Source organism: Cibotium barometz, chromosome 26 (assembly GCF_041138505.1).
Source record: "Cibotium barometz isolate CiBa-2024 chromosome 26, ASM4113850v1, whole genome shotgun sequence".
Taxonomy (NCBI): Eukaryota; Viridiplantae; Streptophyta; class Polypodiopsida; order Cyatheales; family Cibotiaceae; genus Cibotium; species Cibotium barometz.
The window spans coordinates 15,033,914-15,054,724 of NC_141071.1; the positions used below are offsets into that span (position 1 = coordinate 15,033,914).

Here is a 20,811-nt window from a genome sequence, read left to right on the forward strand (position 1 = left end):
GGGAACATGTACACCGAGACAATGGACCATTTGAAAGTGATAGTGTACCATTGGGAATGCACCATTGTAATGTATGCATACCATTTGTAACCAAATGTGGCCCATTGGAACTCTTTGGTTTGAAAACATAAACGGAGCATTGATACTTGTGTTTGTACTAAGTACATCTTACCATTTGGACTTGTACATGTACCATTGTAGCTTTATTTTTTTAAAATTTTAAATCCAAGAGTGAACATCACTTCCATCACCTCCTAGAAAACACTAAGGTCAATTGAGGAAAATGAAGGGTCAACCGATAGGGAGGAGAGATTGTGTGAGGCAGTCATGGTGAGAATGACTTACAAAGCTTGATTATTATTCAAAGGCTAGTTACATGTATAGCCTTAGAGGCCAACTACCTCAAGAACCTATATTGAATGCACAATTAATTTTAAGAGTGGGTTCACATAGTGTAAGTAGTTATCTTACTCTTTTTGAGTCTTTGTGATTGGAGTATAACAGGGTTTAGCTATTGGCAATAGAAAGAGTTAATTAATAATCTCGTAAAAAGCAAGGTTATTAATAGTGCACGCGGCCTATATAAGAGATTAAGGTGTGCACATAACAATGTGTTGAGCCAACTATCTGTGGGTATGTATCTAGACTACCTTGTGAGGTATGTCATGGACTGTCGAGATTTGTAGCCCGATATGATGCATATGGTGGTTATCTAGTTGTAAGATGATCCATAGATGAGGTGGCCTTGTAATTTGGTGCTTCACCCATCTAACTCTCCCATGCTCAGGGATGGTCTAGAGTAATGAACCTATTGTTGGGTGGTGAGTCTGCCAACATCTTTCCCACATGTGGCGCTGGAGCTTCGGATGCAGATTAATGAAACCATGGTTATGTGTGTCAAGGTATGCCAGCTATAATCTCTACATGCACATGTCTGATTAATGAAACCATGGTTATGTGTGTCAAGGTATGCCAACTATAGTCTCTACATGCACATGTCTGGAGCTTGGAAGGCAAGTTAATGAAACCATGATTATGTGTTTAGGGTCCATCACTTAACGTTCTAAGTGTATTTCGTAAGGTCTTAAGACACACACAGGTGAAGAATGGCCGGGCTGCATGTGGGTGCTCCCAAATGCACCAAACATTACATTGGGCGTTTCACATTGCTCGGGCTACGACAGCAGCAGGAGTACGTTTGACGTTGCCGAGCTTTTGCTTATGTAAATAGTCTCTCTCTGTTGGGCGCGTGCACTCACGGGGAGGTAAAGAGCTGTTATTTTGATTTTAAAAAATAAATAAATCTGTATTTATATTACGCAGTCCAATTGCTTTTAAGGCACATAGAATTGGTATCAGGCCGAGGCTGAGAACAAGGCTTGTAACGCTGTTCTCACCCTTGTAATTATTATGAGGCATGCTCTAAATTATCAGACGACTTTAATGTTGAGCTGAACCTCATTTCATGGATCAATGTGAATTATCAATAAACAAGAAAATAATTTCTCTATAAGGACCCTGCCTTTGTGGAGAGAGAGAGAGAGAGAGAGAGAGGTTCTAAGTAGAGTATGAGACCCAATGTGTAGACACTCCTGTGATAGCATTCCCGAAAAGCTAACACAAAATGAAATATATTTTTGAGCACAAGTGCCACATAATGAGTGCTGAGAGGATGTTAGTGACTCATGTGCAATTACTCTGTTGCAAGGACCTTGGAGTTGCACGGGTGAGCGAAGGGCTATGTGATGAGCTGCACAGATGTCCATGACACGCTTGTGGGCTCACCAGCCATTTTGTTAATGACATTTATGAGCTCATCTTTATAGAGCTCACAGTGTTGGAGAGCGGCCAGCCTTGTTTCACCCCAATCTTTTTTTATATTGGCTCTAAAAACTCTTATTCTATACATACTTGACCAATAAACCCTCCCGGATGAGGCAATGAAATCTACCCCGAATCTCATAATATTATGGGCAAAATGCTCCTCCATCTCAACCTTCAGACTGCAGAAACCATTGAAGATCATAAACATGGACATTAGAGAAGTGCCAAAGAAAAAATAGCATGCGTAGTGTATGCAGGTCCTACTTGTACAATGAGAGGTTCAGTAGTATGACCAATGGTGCTCATCCTGTGTCATCCTCCCCTATGACGGTATACTTGCAGGCAATGTCCGCTACTCAAGGCGGAGCCTGCTCTATGTCGCCGAAGGATGTCCGGCATTTGGAGCTGGCGGGAAGAGGGCTTGGATCTTGGAGGACAAGGATGTCGGGCTCTCTATAGGGTCTGTGCCTGATCTCGTATAACTCCATGTGTGCATGGTGCCAGCAGGTCGGGGGTCACGTGGTGTCCTGTCCATGATCTCCCAATTCCCCGGAGTGTCGGCGGGGCTGAGGATCTGTCAAATCCACCTGGTAGGGTCTGAAGAAGTCAATGATGGGTGGCTGAGTGGTATCCTGCTGAACATGACACTCTGTCTGTACCCTCAATATGGCCTCTGTGATGACGTAGCTCTAGTAAATAAAGCCCCAAGCATCTCTGGTCTCTGTTGTGTACCACGTCCTTGAGGCGCCAAATCCCTCCCTGAAGAGAGAATAGAACTTTCTCGGAATCTCATAGTACACTGGGCATCTAAGCAGATAGTACTCCTCTGTCTTGACCTCCCTGTCATGCATAGCCTGCAAAGTGGTGCCTCTTGAGGTATACCTTCTGTTCTCCGAGTGTCTCTCCGAAGGCGGTGGGAAGATACCCTGAGACATGGGGCGTGAGCTGACCAATAGAAATTTTCATGGCATGTGACGTGTGTTGGTATATGTATTCTGGTCTTTCGTGATTCTCAAGACGTGGTCCCTGTAAAACTAAAGCTTCGTGGCAAGCTCCGTTGCGGACAACCATATCTGCCTTGTGTGGAGGCGAGCTAGGTTGAAGCAGATGATGTGGTTGATCTCTTGCCGAGAGAGATCTAGAAAGGATGCATCTAGGTTATACTTGAACGGGTGGAGGCGGTCCATTTGGATCAAACCACCTAGTGATGCGGGAGTACCCACATGTGCTGTGCCCTGCCTGCGCCAACTGCATGGATGACTCAAGTGCCACACCTTCGGGAGAGAGAGTCTCTGTCCTGTGTGTATACATGGTAGATGTAGATGACAGTCTGGAAGAGGGCATCAAGGACCAAAGGGCTTGCTCCAAACTTAGTAAGCACAATCTCAAGTGGCAGCGATGGCTTGCTCCTGATCATGCAGGAGTACATCATGACCTGCAATGTCTCTATCTTCTACCAATCTGCCTCTGCCAGTCCAGTCCCCAAAACGAGGCGCCATACATCACGGGTGGTCTCACTGATGTGTCAAATAGACAGCTTTTTGTGCTTGGTTCTTGAAAATGAGCATGAAAGCACTCTCTCTCTAGGTAGGGCATTTTCCTCTCACTAAGTGGGGAGGAAAGGAAGGATGTGCCAGATGGGGTTCTCGATAGAGACGACCGTTACGAGAATGAAGGGCATTCAGTATTTTCTTTTCTCTATTTTCTTTCATTCTGGCGTCGAGCTACTATTTTTTCGTAGAGCGCCTCCCTGCAGTATCGTTACTGTGGTAGAGTTTCACCACCAAGTTCGAGATGGATTGGTGTGGTTCCTCCACGCAAGAGAGACTATAATATCAACCCGTGGACGAGAAGTAGCAGCCCTAGCCAGGCTAGGCTAAGCAAAGCCTCTCCCTAGGCGGGCCTGGGCAGCCGGTCTCATGGAGAAAGTTGGAGAGAGTGAGAGAGAGTTCTACTAATGTTGCAAAGGGCCAAAATGATATGTGAGACCAAAAAACATACATAAAGACTGTCTAGGTCTTACATAGGATCTCATCCACACAAGAAGAACTTATCAAACTAAACCAAAAAAGAGGCTAAGAGTCCTAGGATTCATACACTAATCCATGCCGAATGATACCGCATCTACAATAATAGGATATGTGTTCCAATCGAGAAATTGATGTTTGGGTGGAAAATCTTGGATGAGGGCTTTTCTATCACGAGAAACGGCCCATTTGCCTTCTTGTCATGTTGCCCGAACTTTGTGAATTCGGTGCTGTTTTGAAACAGCTGTGCTGGGGTGAGTGCATCTGTGATCCACACTTTGGTACCCTTACATGTTACATCCCTAATTGGGCCTAGGGTCAGTGTCAACTGAGGGTTAGGATAACCCAAGGTTAAATGGATGTGCTAACCTAAGATTAGGGCTAGGGCTTAGTCAGATGTAACTTGCCCAAGGGCTAAGGACTAGGAAGGATGAAGTCTAGATTGGCCTAGAGTCAATAAAAAGCTAACTAGAGGCTAATTATGGGGGGGTAAGGTCTTAATAATAAAAACAGAGGGCCAAATATACACTGGCTATTGGTATATAAGTGAGTTTTGGATCACTTATGAAGATTATCCCTCCCTAGCGACAGATCAGCTTTTTTCTTCCCTCCCCCCCGGAAAAGAGACATCTATTAAGTATAAAAAAGTTTACAAGAAGGGAGATTTTAGACCAAGCAAGGGGGAAATCTCAACCAATCTGGTGCCTTGTGTTGCTAGGCTCCTAGCAAGGTCCCATATGAGAGAGTGAAAAAGATGCCATGATCCCATTCTCTCATGAATTGGCCATGTTTTCTCTCTGCAGCCCTCGAAGATCCGTGAATACTGGCCCAAGTGGCCATGAGCGTGTGGATAATATCACACTAGATCTTGCAAATGCACTGTGTATCATAAACCAAAGTGCCCTCCATGGCCTCAATGCATCTAGCCCTCCAGATGTGCTAGGTTGTAGTGCTAGCAATGATCTCCCATGCAATGTCCAATCTCTGTGTTGGTGGTACGTACCTTGATCTCTATTGTTCCCTTCAAACCTGAGTTGCAGGCCTGACTGTGTTAACCAAGCAATTGCACCAAACCAAATGTACGCATCCCTCCTTGTCCTTCCAAAAAGGTGTGCTATTGCAATCCAAATCCTCCGTGCCTCCTAGCACTTCCATAAGCACCACCCTGGCAGATACGACCAGGACCTCCACTACCCCCTCGGAGAGCCAGTCGTCCCATAGACGTCCTTCAGGAGGAGTCACCCTTGACAGAGCCGCCCATGCTTACCAGGACCTCGTCCACGGCCGCTTCATCACCGGTGGATTAGAACCATCATCACCCGCCACAGGAGACGATTGGCCCACCACTTTAGTCTCTCTATCTTATAGCACCCCATGAGAGAGATACTGAGATGAGCAAATTACACCAGTCTTATGTTAGTTGTGGATATTATACACTTTTGTTGTACCTCAGTAGGAGCATTTTCCTTTCATAGCTGTTTAGGACTGTTTTTAGGACTTTTTTAGTCCTTTTTGTCTTACTTTTGATGAGACACCATCAGCTATGTACTATGTTTTGGTCTCATAGGCCACTTTGGCCTTTCGTAGATGTTAATCTCTCTCTCTCTCTCTCTCTCTCTCACTTTAAAATCCACAAGGTTCCATCAAGCACCTAATTGTAAGATCCACCAGGATCTTCCTAAACACAAACAACCAGAGTAGTACCAAATAGAAGGGGTGCATGCTAGCTCACCTCCTAACTGTAGATTCTGTCCGGAATCTTCTCGGAGCCAGATGCTAAGGCTCCAGTCCCATGAACCATGGTAGTTAGCACTGTGCTGAGGCTTTCAGTATGACTGGCAGTGATCTGTCAAATCCAATCATGTTCTCGCTGGTAATCCTGGTCCATCACAAACCAATAGTCAAGAGACATAATAATAAACCCATAAGTCACTTATAATTAACCATCCACTCATAAATAGCCAGTAACCATAGATTTAGTAATAATCCACCATAGCCAGTAACCATAGATTTAGTAATAATCCACCTTATCCACCAAGAGATATAGTGACTACTGCCGCTATGATTAACCATCCACTCATAAACAGCCAGTAACCATAGATTTAGTAATAATCCACCTTAGCCACCCGTATCGGTTTGCTTTTTCTAATTTCAAGGCTCCCCTAACCTTGTCGGATTAGGCCACTAATCTCGAGGATTAGCGTTGAGTATGTAACAACCAATCCAGGTGCCTCCTACTCTCACGTGCAGGGAAAATGAGAAGACAGTGGCTCCTACATCCTCCAGGTTTTTGGGGGGGGGTGGGGAGGTGGGAAGTGGTAGAGTACCACACAAACTTGCAATGGTGTCCCGCTCTCAAACTCTGTAGTGCAATCCACCATGAGACGCGTGACGAAAGCATAGTCGATCGGGTATCCCAGCAGGAACGGGGGTTCTCCTGGATTTGAGGCTGGGTACTCTATCACTGGTGAAGAGTAAATCTGGGTCTCCAGTGTGTGAGAATCTCTAGAAAAAGTGCTAGGGGTTGGGGGGAGGGGAGGCTTTGAGGTAGGATGGCGGCGGTCTCTAGCTTCTGGGGAGGAGGTTCATGAGAGGGTGGTGAGGCTGGTGGGGGGTGGGGAGGAGGCGGAGGAGGAGCATCTATCGGTGAGGGTTGTGGCTCTGACGGGGTCTCCATAGGGCCTGGGGGGTCAGCCTACGAATGAGGTAGGATGATCCACCAAGAGGTAAGGAGGGGGTCCCTCTTCTGGGGTCGTACTGCGGTCAGAGGCGCGGCCAGGAGCCGTTGCCTCCGAGAGTAAGGGCTTATAACAGTTTGTGGTGGGAACCAGTATCTCGGGAACTGTGCCTGCATCTTAGGTAGGAATCATGACTAGGCGTTTGCAGGTGAGGCTCTTGGAGTGGGTCCTCCTCCCCTACAAGGGCTGGGGCTTCGGTCCGCACACCCTTTGCTCTCCCTCTCGCGCTTTGACCGTGCTGTGCACGTTGGTGCTCCATATTGCATCACTGCAACCGTTGCTGGTGGGAGGACTGAGGTGGCTGTATGGGGTCCTCCTCAATCGGCTGGGGGATTGAGCCATCCACAGGTGCTCTCCTCCTCTGCTGTTGGGGTGGTGGAGGTGGTGGAGGGGCTGGCTTGGGGGGGTGGGGGGGACAACGAGGCTCAAGTGGAGCGCCTGCTCTGAGAGCTGCAGACACTTGGGGGTGAGAAGTTTAGCCTGTCATGCCCCATTTCGGGGGGGGCATGCGCGTTCCAAATGTCCCATCTGGTGGCAGATGTAACACTGACAAGGGAGGCCAGAGCAGGGAACGTCGATCTCTTGGGGAGGGACTTCATGGATGTCATGATGCGGAGTGCCAAAATGTCCGCTGCTCGGGTGACGACGGAGGTAATACCTGAGCATTATAAGGTGATCAAAATACATTCCTTACACATCCCTCCTATATGTGTAAGTAGAGCCTAATGGCATATGGGCTAACAAAGTTCAAAATAAGCCTAGTGGCATATCAGTAGAGCCTTGTGGAAAAATACATCATGGGCCCTCTTGTTCTTGAGGTTATGGTGATAAATGTGATCAAGATTCATGAAGGAGAGCACGACAATACTATTTTTTGCATACACGTTTAGTGGTCATTATGCATGTAGCACATGCTTTCTTTTGTTTTTTAAGAACCTCCTTCAATTTTGTCATTGAGGCAGAGTGTTGAAAATCAGCTTGGATGGCAATGCCAAATTGTATGGTGCTTATCAAAGATGTTTGCTAGACACATGATGTGTGCAATGGAGTGCCAAAAGTGAGTCATTAATGCTCGCTTGGAGTGTACTTGATGCTTGTTATCAATGGGATTCTCTTGATTTGTGTGACTTTGCAACTCCACCAGACCTTGAGCTTTGAGATTAATCTTTTTGATTTTGCTTATCGTTTAACCAGCCCTAATCATTTAGTTAATCTTATGTTTGATCCTTCGTAGATTTTATTTTTTTGTCTACCATGATTCACTATGAGACCATGGTAGTACATCTGAAAGTACCAACAGTGGATCGTGAGGGTCTATGAATCAGGATGATACATCTGAAAGCATAAACAGCATGCACACAATGGCTTGTGAGGAAGAGATTATAAATGTGTATATGGATGCTTATGGCAGTGTGGCACAGCAGGAAGGCTGATGTAAATTGATGCAGATGCTGAAGACCCTATAATGTGCCTGTCTGCATGCATACACGTGTGAAATTCACATATTGATGTGGTTCTGTTGATTTTTTTCGTTCTTCCAGATTTTGAAGTGACATTTTTTTGGTCAATATAATGGATGGAGCCTTTACAGATCATCAAAGTCCATGAACACAAATAAAAATGCATAGTAGGTTATCATTGTTCTTATCAATTCCGTATGTCAGAAGTTTTCATTATTTGTGATACTCAAGTGGACGTTAATCAAAATTTTTTTCTGTTACTGATTTGCAGGCAGTAGTCAGAGGGGGCTGCATGATCGTAAATATGGACAGCTTTGTCAGAGTCTCTTGGATTTGGAGCTGGCAGCAGAGAATATATTCAACACCATAACAAACAGAGTACTTCAAATTTAGCTTTGTATCTAGTTTCAATGTCAGCATTGGCCTTTTTAGAGCCAAGAAGGGATTGCAAATTTTTGTTGTGATTTGATTGATGCAGGTTAGTCTTGAACATCACCGCTTGGAAGCTCTCAAAGAGAGGATACAAGTCGTGCAGGTATCGTGGGTGCCTACATTCGGTTATATTGTCTTGTCAGGCATACTTTAGTCTTTATAAGAAAAGTTATACAGATAAGCAGAATGATTTTTTCTCAACTCTTTCTGTGTTTTTTTCAATGTAGACTCAAGTTAACTTCATAACGGGCACGAGTCGGGCAATAACGGTCTTCTCGAGCTCAAAATATCCTACCATACCTGCAGCTGAGCAAGATTTCGTGCCTCTTTTTGGAGGAAAAGTAGGCGAAACATACTCAGAATTTCCATCTAGCACACTCTCACTAAGCAGTGGACAATCTCAGGTGCTTCATTTGTCCATCTTTTTGGTAAAAGCCTGTGACTTGGCAACATGCATGAAGACAAGGTCAGCATGTTTTTCTTTTTCAAAGTTATGTAACAAATGGGCATCTTTGCATTTTTTAGAATGGAGGAGAAGGCACTTCTGAGCTGTACAGGTTCTTTACTGAGACCAGCTGTGAATCTTGGTTGGATGTGCCAGAACAGAAGGTAGCAGACAGAACTTTCATTCGCAGAATATTTTGTGATTTGATTTTTAGGACTTTATGTTCTTTTGCAAGCATTCTTGTCAGCAGGCGCTTGCTTGGTAGCTATAGCACCATGCTGGGAGTTCAAATCCCCACACCTATATGCATAGTTGTATACATATTTACACACACATTATATATATATGAACTCCCAAAAGAAGAGAAATTTATTCTTGGTGTGCTCATACATGTAGATGCGCACTTAAGATAGACAGGACATACACATCGAGAAAGAAAAAAGAGTGGACAAGAAATATAAGATCAAGAGGATGTGTGTTGATTACAAGGGTCTTAACAAATTAATTGTTAAGAATAAATATCCTTTGTAAAGGATGGATAACCTAATTGATTGGCTTTGTGGAGTGCGATACTTCACAAAGATTGATCTGAGAACAGGTGACCATCAGATTAGGATATTTGAGGATGATGTCTTTAGGACTAGATATGGACATTGTGAATTCTTGGTATTGCCACTCGGACTTCGTATGCACTGGCAACTTTCCAGCAGATGATGAATGATTTATTTGGTCAATATCCGGGAAAGTTTGTGATTGTCTTTTAATTTTTTTTTAAAAAAAAATATCAAAAAGGAGACTTCTATTAAGTATGGAAAATTTTACAAAATAGAGATTTCACACCAAGCAAGGTGGAGATCTCAACCAATCAGGAGGCCTTTTTTTTTCTCTCTCTTCTTCTTCTCGAAAGGAGACTTCCATTAAGTATGAAAAATTTTACAAAATGGAGATTTCACACCAAGCAAGGTGGAGATCTGAACCATTCAGGAGCCTTGTGCTGCCAATAGGGTCCCGAATGAGAGGATGTGAAAAAGATACCAATGTCCCACTCTCTCATAAACTGGGCGCGCTTCCTCTCCGCAGCCCTCGAAGATCCCTGGATTTTGGCCCAGGTAGCCATAATGGTGTGAATAATATCACTCCAAATCCTGCAAAGACACTGAGAAACAAGAACGGGAGTACCCTCAATGGCCTTTGTCACCAATTGGCCGACCATTTGGTCCATCTCCAGTTTTTGCGTATCGTTCACTTGAGGCCAGGCCGGTGTCTCATGTGAAGAGGCCAGTATTTTTGCTGACATGGACGGGAGCCAGACTGGTGCCACCCGTGTGTTAGCAGGATGGTGTCGTATGGACGGGAGCCCGACTGGTGCCACCCGTGTATGACCTGGACTGTGCTCGACCCATGGGATTGTCACGCCATGGAAGAGCCAGTATTCGTGCCGTGTTTTGCCTATGGGACTGTCACACCATAGGGAGACTCGTGCCTGGAACTGTGTCTTACCTATGGGACTGTCACTCCATAGGAAGACCAGGTTTTTATGTTTTACGTCGTGCCAGTTTTGTGCCGACAGATATTTTGTACTTGTTTCATGAACGGGAGATATGTCCATGTTACTTTTTGCACATGCACACATGTTTTGCATGTTTGAAACTGTTTTCGCATGACATGTATTTTTGTGTTTGCCTGCTTGACGTGTTACTTACTGAGCGGGGACGCTTGCCAGTGAGTCGTGAAGTCTGCTCTGTTTTTTGACGAGTTTTGGTGCATGTGAACAGGTGGTAAGTATATTGCACATGTTGTTTTAAATATTTTATTTCTAACCTTTTGTTTTATAAGGTTAAGTGTTCACATTCATTTAAAAGTGGGCACTCCCTTTGGGCACCCACTTAGGGGCCAAGGTGGGGAGCCCCACTTAAGTGAGTGTGGGGGTTAGCATGGTCACCTACCCACACTGTGCACCCACATGCAAGCGTGGAAATCACTAAGGTTGAACCCCACTTTAATTTTATAAAAAAAACCTTCTCCTTCAAGCGTGATGATCACCCGCTTCCACCTTCTTATGTAAGACAACCGGCGACTATCTCTCTTGCGCATGTTTACCCACAGGCGGCTGCTGAATCTGTTGCGCTTATGTTCTACTACAGGCGGCTGTACCTCCAGAGACAGCAGGAGACCCCTAGCCAACGGCTGCCACCTACGCTTCAGCCCTGCTATACAGCCGGCTGCTAGGCCATCTCCTCTTCCGGTCATAGCCAGGCGGCTGTACACTGCAGCCAGGCCACTACAACAACACAAAGGCGGCTGCTTCTAACTTCAGCGTGCTGCCTCTGCTCCTACAGGTGACGAAATACCCGCTGGCTGCGCTGCCTGTTCCTCTTGCAGGCCATCGTGGGTCACCTCCAGCTAGCATCGCATCCTTTCTTCGGCAGATTGCGCCCGTTTGCCCACAGCACAGTAGGCGGCTGCACACAAGTGGCTGTGCACAGCAGCCAGTCAGCAAGACATTACTTCTTCTCCCTCAGGCGATTGTACCCTACATGTATGGGTACTATTCCTTCTGTTGATAGCTGTGTTCCCACAAGAGGATTTTACCTCTCCTAAGGCGGCAGCTCCATCTTCTTTTTGGCAAAAGGTTGCACTTCCTTTTCAAAGGCGGCATCTTCCGTCTTCAAGTGGCTCATCTCGGTGTTTCCCTCAAGTAACGGCACACATGGGTATTGGACTTCCTTTGCCATCCGCAAGTAAGTGAATTTTCAGATTTAAATAAAGTACTTTGTGTTAAATCTGCTAAGGGATTCAGTCCCCACGGTAACACACGTTCGCCGGGTAGTCCAAGCTCTATTGGCGAACCTCGGTCCAAAGGTGCTGAGATCGGGAGAGCTAGGCGTTAGTACGAGAGCGCCTGTTTGTGCGTGATCTCGGAACACCAGTGAGGCGCTCTCCACGGAGTCCAGTGAAAGCATAGGACCGTAGAGACTGGACCACGCTAGTGGTCGTTTTGCTTCGAGTATCTACTCCGAACGTCGACTTCGAGTATATTTGTTTGGTACTGTTTTCATATGTACATGGACATCATCTGGTTCTTGGAACCCATGGAGCATTGTATTTATTAAATACTCCCAATAAATATATCATATATTGAGGGGGGGGTTAGCCCGTTCCGGCCCCAGTGCTGGTGTCCATCTTTCCATTTCATTTTCATTTCAATTTCAAGTTGAATTAAGTTGTCCATTTCAAATTGTGGTTTTAAAGTTGTGCTATTAAGCGTGTGGGTGTCCAACGGAGTGTTCCCACTTGACGGGATCGGTTTCATTGGTATCAGAGCCAAGTTGTTTCCCTCTTTCTAGTGGGGAAACGAACCTGTGTACTGGACATTCCGCCTTTAGCAAACTTAAAACACAATGGACAACCAAGGCAACCCTTTGGAAGTGCCAAATTCGAGGGGTCCATGTAGTGCCTCTCGTGGGTCTGATGCCCTGCGAGGAAGACAGAAGCCCCTTGAAAGGTTTAATGATAGTGAATCAAAGGGTCAACTGTCTCCAGGAAAGACAGTTATGCTTGAACAAGAGCTTGATGCTATGAGGGCTGAAATGGAACATATGAGAAAACTTTTGCAGGCACAAGAGCAAGAGTTAAAGTTTTTGCATGAAGATCCCCATGTGCAAAGTGTTATTGAAGCCAGGAAGGCTGATGCAATGGTAGATGTAACTTTTGAGTCTGTGGCTCGGGAAGTGGGCAAGAAACCAAGGGAGTTGGCACTTGCCTATCTTCTCCGCAAAGGTGATATTAAAGAGGGGGATGACGGAGAGCTAAAATTCAGAAATCCACCTCGTTTGAAGCATGGAGATCCCGCATCTCAAAGGCTGAAATCTTTTATGCAAAAGGAAGAGGTGACAGTCACCTCTCGACATGAATCTTCTCCACAAGGCACTAAGCCTGACAGATATATGTATGCCAGTGCTCATGGAGGGCGTGAAAGTCACATGCATGCAAGACATGTATCTCATGGTAAGGGTGACAGATTTGCTTCTAGAAAAATTTTGCCTTCTGAGTTGTCTCATGGAGAGACATTGCCATATGCAGGTAAGTCATGCATCTGAGTTTCAAGTTCGTGGAGCACATGCCACCGTGCCCCATGAAACCTCTATGACGGCCCATGGAGCCCATGCAGATAGGGCTGCCCCGTTGGATAAGGGGAAAAGAAAAAGAGAAGACCATGAGCCTCATGCTAGAAAGCTCAAGGAATTCAAAGCAGGTGACAAATCTGTTAAATTTGATGTCTTTCATGGTGAACATGATGCTTCTAAAGTGTTAGCATTTGTGGCACAATTCGACATTGCTTTTAGCGATGAGGACTTTACTGAAAAGTCAAAGGTACGCCATGCTAGCATGTTTTTGAAAGGCACTGCTGCTCATTGGTGGATCACTGAAAAGATCACCAAGGATCCCATTTCCACTTGGAAGGAATTTAAAGACTGATTCTATGCTCAATTTTTGCCACCAAATGCGGAGCAAACTCTCACTCAAAAGCGGGACAAGGTGGAACAAAGAGACAATGAAAGCGTGCAACAGTATGTTAACAAGTTCTGGAAAGTGTTGCTGGAAGTGACTCCCTTTATGCAAATCACTGAGGATGAAAGAAAGAGGAAGTTTTGTTCTGGACTGCAACCAGCATATCGATCGGGCATTGAATTGCACCCGAAACATACGTTGCAACAGTTCACAGCTTCTGCTCTTGCTACGGAGCAATTGGTGCTCAAGATTAAGTAGGATCAAGGAGGTTCAAAGGGGAAAGACAAGGCTGTCCCAAATCAGCAAAAGGGTGGACAGTCACCTAAAAAGAACTTCCGGGACACCTACAAGGGTGGTAAAGCTGAAAATAACACATCTAAAGATCAGGGCCCAAGGAAGAACAAATTCGGCTTGACTCCGGAGCAAAGAGAGCAATATGCCAAGGATGGAAAATGCTTTTCTTGTGGTAGCAAAGAAAACATGTTTCGACAATGCCCAGATCGCAAACCTAAGCACGAGGACAAGCACACCAAGGCTAATGTACATGCAGTTCCTGATGTGCAAGGAAATACAAGTCATGATGCAAAAGAGCGAATGGTTTGCAAGGCTTGGGGGCAAATCAAGGATCAGCCCGCCTTATTCATGTTTGATGACTGTGCAACTGATAATTTCATCTCTATGCAAATGGTAGTTGCATTGGGTATTGAGGTCGAGCATATGGGACCTCAGATTGAAGCCGAAGCTGCATTTATTGGTAAAGAGGTGCAGGTTACCCCATTGATAGGGAAGTTGCGCATCCATATCCAGGGCTACCTTGATAATGAACATTTCCTAGTTGCTCCACTGAATGGATGTGATGTATTGTTGGGCAAGCCGTGGCACCATAGGCTTGAGCCCCGCAAAGACTACAAGTCTAATATGATTTCTTTTATGCATAAAGGCCGCATGCATTTTATTGATGCTGGCAAAGAAGGGGATTCCATCCCACTTGTATTACACATTCAAATTAATAAAGCAATGAAAAAAAGAGTCTTTCAGCGTACTTGGTTTTTGTTCGTGATAGCATTGTGCCAAATCATCAAAATGTGGATGCTATGTCTAATGATAGGCTGAATTTTCTTTATGCATTCAACGACTGTTTTGCTGATTCATTGCCAGGTGAATTACCTCCCCAAAGGCCCGAAGATCATCGCATAGATCTTGTGCCAGGTAGTTCTCCTCCTAACAAACCCGCATACCGAGTGAGTGCTGCACAAGAAGAAGAAATCATGAAGGAGGTAAACGAGCTTTTAGAGAAAGGTTTGGTTCAGCCCAGTTCCTCACCTTACTGCTCTCTTGTGCTTCTTGTTCAAAAGAAGGACGGATCATTCCGTATGTGTGTGGACTATAGAGCTTTAAACAAGCTTACCATCAAGAACAGATTCCCAATTCCGCGAATTGATGATATCTTGGATAAGCTTGATGGCTCAGCTTGCTTTAGCAGGCTTGATTTGAAGAGTGGTTATCACCAGATCCGAGTGGTGCCACAAGATGTCCATAAAACTGCTTTCAGGACAGCCTTCGGACTATATGAATTTTTGGTAATGCCTTTTGGTCTTACCACTGCTCCTGCTACTTTTAATCGTACGATGGATAGGATATTCCGACCCCATCGCAAATTCACAGGAGTATTCTTTGATGATATCTTGGTTTTCTCCAAGAATGAGCAGGAACACAGAACTCATTTGGTCACAGTGTTCGAAGAGTTGCGGAAGCATAAACTTTTCATCAATGCCAAGAAAAGTGAGTTTTTCCTTTCAGAGATTCATTATTTGGGTCATATTGTATCCAAAGATGGAGTTACAATGGATCCTGCAAAGATAGAGACCATTCGCAATTGGCCCGAATTGCAAAACGTACATCAAGTACGTAGTTTTCTGGGATTATGTTCGTATTACAGGCGTTTCATAAGGCATTTTGCTATGATTGCCACTCCTCTACATGATCTCACAAAGAAGAAAACTGCTTTCAAATGGACTTCAAAGGAACAGGATGCTTTCTTGCAGCTCAAGCATGCTATCATATGTGGACCCGTTTTGATTGTTCCTGACTTGCACAAGTCATTTGTAGTTGAATGTGAGGCTTGTGGTGATTGCATAGGAGCTGTCCTAAATCAAGAAGGGCATGCAGTTGCATATGAGAGCCGTCGTTTGCATGATGCCGAGCTTCATATGGATATCTATGAGAAAGAGCTCTTGGCTGTAATTCACGCCTTAAAGATATGGAAACATTATCTTCTTGGGGCTGAATTTGTAGTCAAGACAGATCATCAAAGCTTGAGATACTTTCTATCTCAAATAAAGCTTTCAGAGAAGCAGATGAGAATGGCAAACTTTCTTTTCATGTTTCATTTTCAGATTGTGCATACTCCAGGAAAGAAAAATGTGGTGGCCGATGCATTATCCAGGAGGCCTTATGTAGCTGTAGTCTCAGTGGCCTCTCATGGAGACTTATCTCCTATGCAAGATTTGTATCATTTGGATGCTGATTTTTGCCATATATGGACTGATTTGTTGGCTGGTCATTCACATGCCTCTTATGTTATCAACGACGGTTATCTTATGAAGGATAATTGCCTATGTGTGGTGAAGGATTTGCGTCCAAAGGTTATGGACGAATGTCACGCTCCACCATATGCTGGTCATAGAGGTATTATGCCCACTACTTGCATGATTCAGAGATATTTCTTTTGGCCAAGCATGCGTAAAGACATTGAGGTTTATGTGCGTGCATGTATTACTTGCCAAAAGGTGAAATTTGATAGGCAAAAACCTCCAGGTTTGCTTCAGCCATTGCCTATTCCCTCGCAACCTTGGGAAAGTATTACTATGGATTTTATTATGCATTTGCCTAGATCCCAGCATGGGAATGATGCTATTTAGACCATTGTGGACAGGTTTAGCAAGCAAGCTCACTTCTTGCCCGTCAAGAAAACCATCAAAGCTGATCATATGGTAAAGCTTTTTCTTGCTAATATTTTCAAGCATCATGGTATGCCTAAATCCATTGTTGGGGATAGATATCCCAGGATTACAAGCCTCTTTTGGAGGGTTTTATTTGATAATATGGGTACTAAGCTTGAGTTTTCATCAGCTTATCATCCCCAAACGGATGGCCAAAGTGAAGCTGCAAATTTAGCCATGTTGGATTTATTGAAGTGTTATGTGGCAGATCAAAAGAGTGCATGGGAGAAGTATCTTCCACTTGTTGAGTTTGCCTACAACAATACAATCCATGCTTCCACGGGAAAGGCTCCGTTTGAGATTATCTATGGCAGAGTGGTATTGCCACCCATCCTTCGTACCAAGGATGAGATTTTTGTAGCTGATGAATATGTTCAAGACTTTGATGTTGCCTTTGGTCAGGTGCGGACAGCCATTGCAAGATCTCAGGATAAGCATAAAATGGCTGCTGACAAGCACAGAAGGGACATGGAAGTCAAAGAAGGTGAATGGGTTTTGCTGAAATTTGAGAAGGCTAGGCTTCGGAAGAGGCCAGGACGAGAAGGATCATATCCTAAGCTTTCTCCTCGTTATTATGGACCCTTCAAGGTGATTCACAAGATCAATGAAGTGTCCTACAGGCTTGCTTTACCTAGTCATTGGAAGATTCACAATGCTTTTCATGTGAGTCTATTTCGGAAATATGTGGGGCCAGATCTTGATGAGCCTGTCTCACAGAAGATCCGCCAGAGATTGAAGAGCTTGAGGAGATCCTCCAGCCAGAACAGATTGTTTTTCACAAGGAGCGAAAGCTATCTGCCGGAAAGCTTTCCAGGAGATACCTTGTGAAGTTTAAGAATTATTTGCCTATTGATACCAAGTGGGTAAATGAGGATTATTTTGTTGATTACCCGCAGTTGTTGTTGCAGGCATATCTTGAGGCTTTTCAGTTGAGGACAACTCTTTAGAAGCCCGGGGGGATGTCACCCATTGGCCGACCATTTGGTCCATCTCCAGTTTTTGCGTATCGTTCACTTGAGGCCAGGCCGGTGTCTCATGTGAAGAGGCCAGTATTTTTGCTGACATGGACGGGAGCCAGACTGGTGCCACCCGTGTGTTAGCAGGATGGTGTCGTATGGACGGGAGCCCGACTGGTGCCACTCGTGTATGACCTGGACTGTGCTCGACCCATGGGATTGTCATGCCATGGAAGAGCCAGTATTCGTGCCGTGTTTTGCCTATGGGACTGTCACACCATAGGGAGACTCGTGCTTGGAACTGTGTCTTACCTATGGGACTGTCACTCCATAGGAAGACCAGGTTTTTATGTTTTACGTCGTGCCAGTTTTGTGCCGACAGATATTTTGTACTTGTTTCATGAACGGGAGATATGTCCATGTTACTTTTTGCACATGCACACATGTTTTGCATATTTGAAACTGTTTTTGCATGACATGTATTTTTGTGTTTGCCTGCTTGACCTGCCAGTGAGTCGTGAAGTCTGCTCTGTTTTCTGACGAGTTTTGGTGCATGTGAACAGGTGGTAAGTATATCGCACATGTTGTTTTAAATATTTTATTTCTAACCTTTTGTTTTATAAGGTTAAGTGTTCACATTCATTTAAAAGTGGGCACCCACTTAGGGGCCAAGGTGGGGAGCCCCACTTAAGTGAGTGTGGGGGTGGGCATGGTCACCTAATCACACTGTGCACCCACATGCAAGCGTGGAAATCACTAAGGTTGAACCCCACTTTAATTTTATAAAAAAAACCTTCTCCTTCAAGCGTGATGATCACCCGCTTCCACCTTCTTACGTAAGACAACCGGCGACTATCTCTGTTGCGCATGTTTACCCACAGGCGGCTGCTGAATCTGTTGCGCTTATGTTCTACTACAGGCGGCTGTACCTCCAGAGACTGCAGGCGACCCCTAGCCAACGGCTGCCACCTACGCTTCAGCCCTCCTACAGCCGGCTGCTAGGCCATCTCCTCTTCCGGTCATAGCCAGGCGGCTGTACACTGCAGCCAGGCCACTACAGCAACACAAAGGCGGCTGCTTCTAACTTCAGCGTGCTGCCTCTGCTCCTACAGGTGACAGAATACCCGCTGGCTGCATTGCCTGTTCCTCTTGCAGGCCATCGTGGGTCACCTCCAGCTAGCATCGCATCCTTTCTTCAGCAGATTGCGCCCGTTTGCCCACAGCACAGTAGGCGGCTGCACACAAGTGGCTGTGCACAGCAGCCAGTCAGCAAGACATTACTTCTTCTCCCTCGGGCGACTATACCCTACATGTATGGGTACTATTCCTTCTGTTGATAGCTGTGTTCCCACAAGAGGACTTTACCTCTCCTAAGGCGGCAGCTCCATCTTCTTTTTGGCAAAAGGTTGCACTTCCTTTTCAAAGGTGGCATCTTCCGTCTTCAAGTGGCTCATCTCGGTGTTTCCCTCAAGTAACGGCACACATGGGTATTGGACTTCCTTTGCCATCCGCAAGTAAGTGAATTTTCAGATTTAAATAAAGTACTTTGTGTTAAATCTGCTAAGGGATTCAGTCCCCATGGTAACACCTGTTCGGTGCCGGGTAGTCCAAGCTCTATTGGCGAACCTCGGTCCAGAGGTGCTGAGATCGGGAGAGCCAGGCATTAGTACGAGAGCGCCTGTTTGTGCGTGGTCTCGGAACACCAGTGAGGCGCTCTCCGCGGAGTCCAGTGAAAGCATAGGACCGTAGAGAGTGGACCACGCTAGTGGTCGTTCTGCTTCGAGTATCTACTCCGAACGTCGACTTCGAGTATATTTGTTTGGTACTGTTTTCATATGTACATCATCTGGTTCTTGGAACCCATGGAGCATTGTATTTATTAAATACTCCCAATAAATATATCATATATTGAGGGGGGGGTTGGCCCGTTCCGGCCCCACCAGTGCTGGTGTCCATCTTTCCATTTCATTTTCATTTCAATTTCAAGTTGAATTAAGTTGCCCATTTCAAATTGTGGTTTTAAAGTTGTGCTATTAAGCGTGTGGGTGTCCAACGGAGTCTTCCCACTTGACGGGATCGGTTTCAGCCTTAGTGCATCTAGCCTTCCAGATATTCTAGGCTTAGATGTTAGCAATAATCTCCCAAGAACTGTCTAACCTCTGTGCTGGAGGGACAAAGTGTGAAAGTGGCAAATCTTGAAGACAACACTGCCGAGCAACTCCTTGCCTAACCATAATGGCCAATTTCCTGTTAGTCCCCTCGAACCTCAGTTGAAGCCCAGCTGTGTCAACCAAATGATAGAACCAAAAGAAATGATAGCATCCCTCTTAATCCTACCAAAGAGGTGTGCAATCACAGACCAAACCCTCTGTGCTTCCCTGCATTCCCATAAACAATGGTAAACTGACTCTGAAACTCCTAGACATTTAGGGCATGCTCGGCAAGCACCAGTAACAGACCTCCACTGATTGGTGGCCAGACCACCATGAAGGGAAACCCAGATAAAGGAGGAAATCTGTGGCTTTCTATAAGAATGTCACAATCTCTGCCAAAATACCCTCTGAATGTCAATCGAAATGCCATAAGACTCCCAATGGGGTCTAAGAGTAGGGACACTCTGAATGTGTCCCAAGATAAGATGTTTGGCATTCTGCACCGTATAACTGAAAAAAGGCATGCTTTTCAAAGGGTTACAAGGATCCTTCCACTACCACTCACCAGGGTCCCAATCGAAATGCCATAAGACTCCCAATGGGTTCTAAGAGTAGGGACACTCTGAATGTGTCCCAAGATAAGATGTCTGGCATTCCGCACCGTATAACTGAAAAAAGGCATGCTTTTCAAAGGGTTACAAGCATCCTTCCACTACCACTCACTAGGGTCCCAATGCAAATGTCTGATAGGGCAGCCACCATACAACCAAAGGCTAACACTCTTTGTGATCATCCCTGGGGGGAGGGGGGGGGTCAACAAAGACGTGCTTCCCTAACCTACCAACAACTCTGAGTGGACGAATCTGGGGGCCCTCAATAAGGTCCTGCACATCACATCTCTCTAGCTGCCATCCATCTTGTACAGAAAAAAAGATCGGTACATCATCCTTCCTAGGCAAGGAGATACCCATAATCTGAAGAGGAACACCTGTCCTCCCAGAGAAAACCACAAACCAAGAATGATGACGACCTTACAAAAAAGATCCAGTAATCCAGTGGTTGGGAATGGCTGCATCAATCTGTGCAATCCTCCAGCTAGAACTTCTCAAATGCTGCGTGACATCCAATCTCTGCACCTCGGTAAGGCTTTGAAACCTCTTTGAAGCGAGCATTGTGGGGCATAGAGTCTCCCAGCCAGCCCAGAGAATATGCATAGCTGCCCCAAGAGGCCTACCATGCACATCTAAGATCAAATCATTCTA

At 45.3% G+C, this 20,811-nt stretch overlaps 1 protein-coding gene across 1 annotated transcript in view; it reads left to right on the plus strand.

Moving 5' to 3' along the window:
• Window positions 1-1,123: 1,123 nt before the first annotated feature.
• The window catches only part of LOC147623709 (uncharacterized), a 61,231-nt gene continuing 41,543 nt past the window's right edge, over window positions 1,124-20,811 (plus strand). The window contains exons 1-6 of the mRNA XM_086820316.1: window positions 1,124-1,265; window positions 8,131-8,216; window positions 8,321-8,427; window positions 8,528-8,584; window positions 8,709-8,885; window positions 9,007-9,090. Of these exons, the coding sequence (XP_086676442.1) occupies window positions 8,210-8,216; window positions 8,321-8,427; window positions 8,528-8,584; window positions 8,709-8,885; window positions 9,007-9,090 (432 nt within the window). The 5' untranslated portion in view covers window positions 1,124-1,265; window positions 8,131-8,209. The remainder of the gene's footprint in view (window positions 1,266-8,130; window positions 8,217-8,320; window positions 8,428-8,527; window positions 8,585-8,708; window positions 8,886-9,006; window positions 9,091-20,811) is intronic.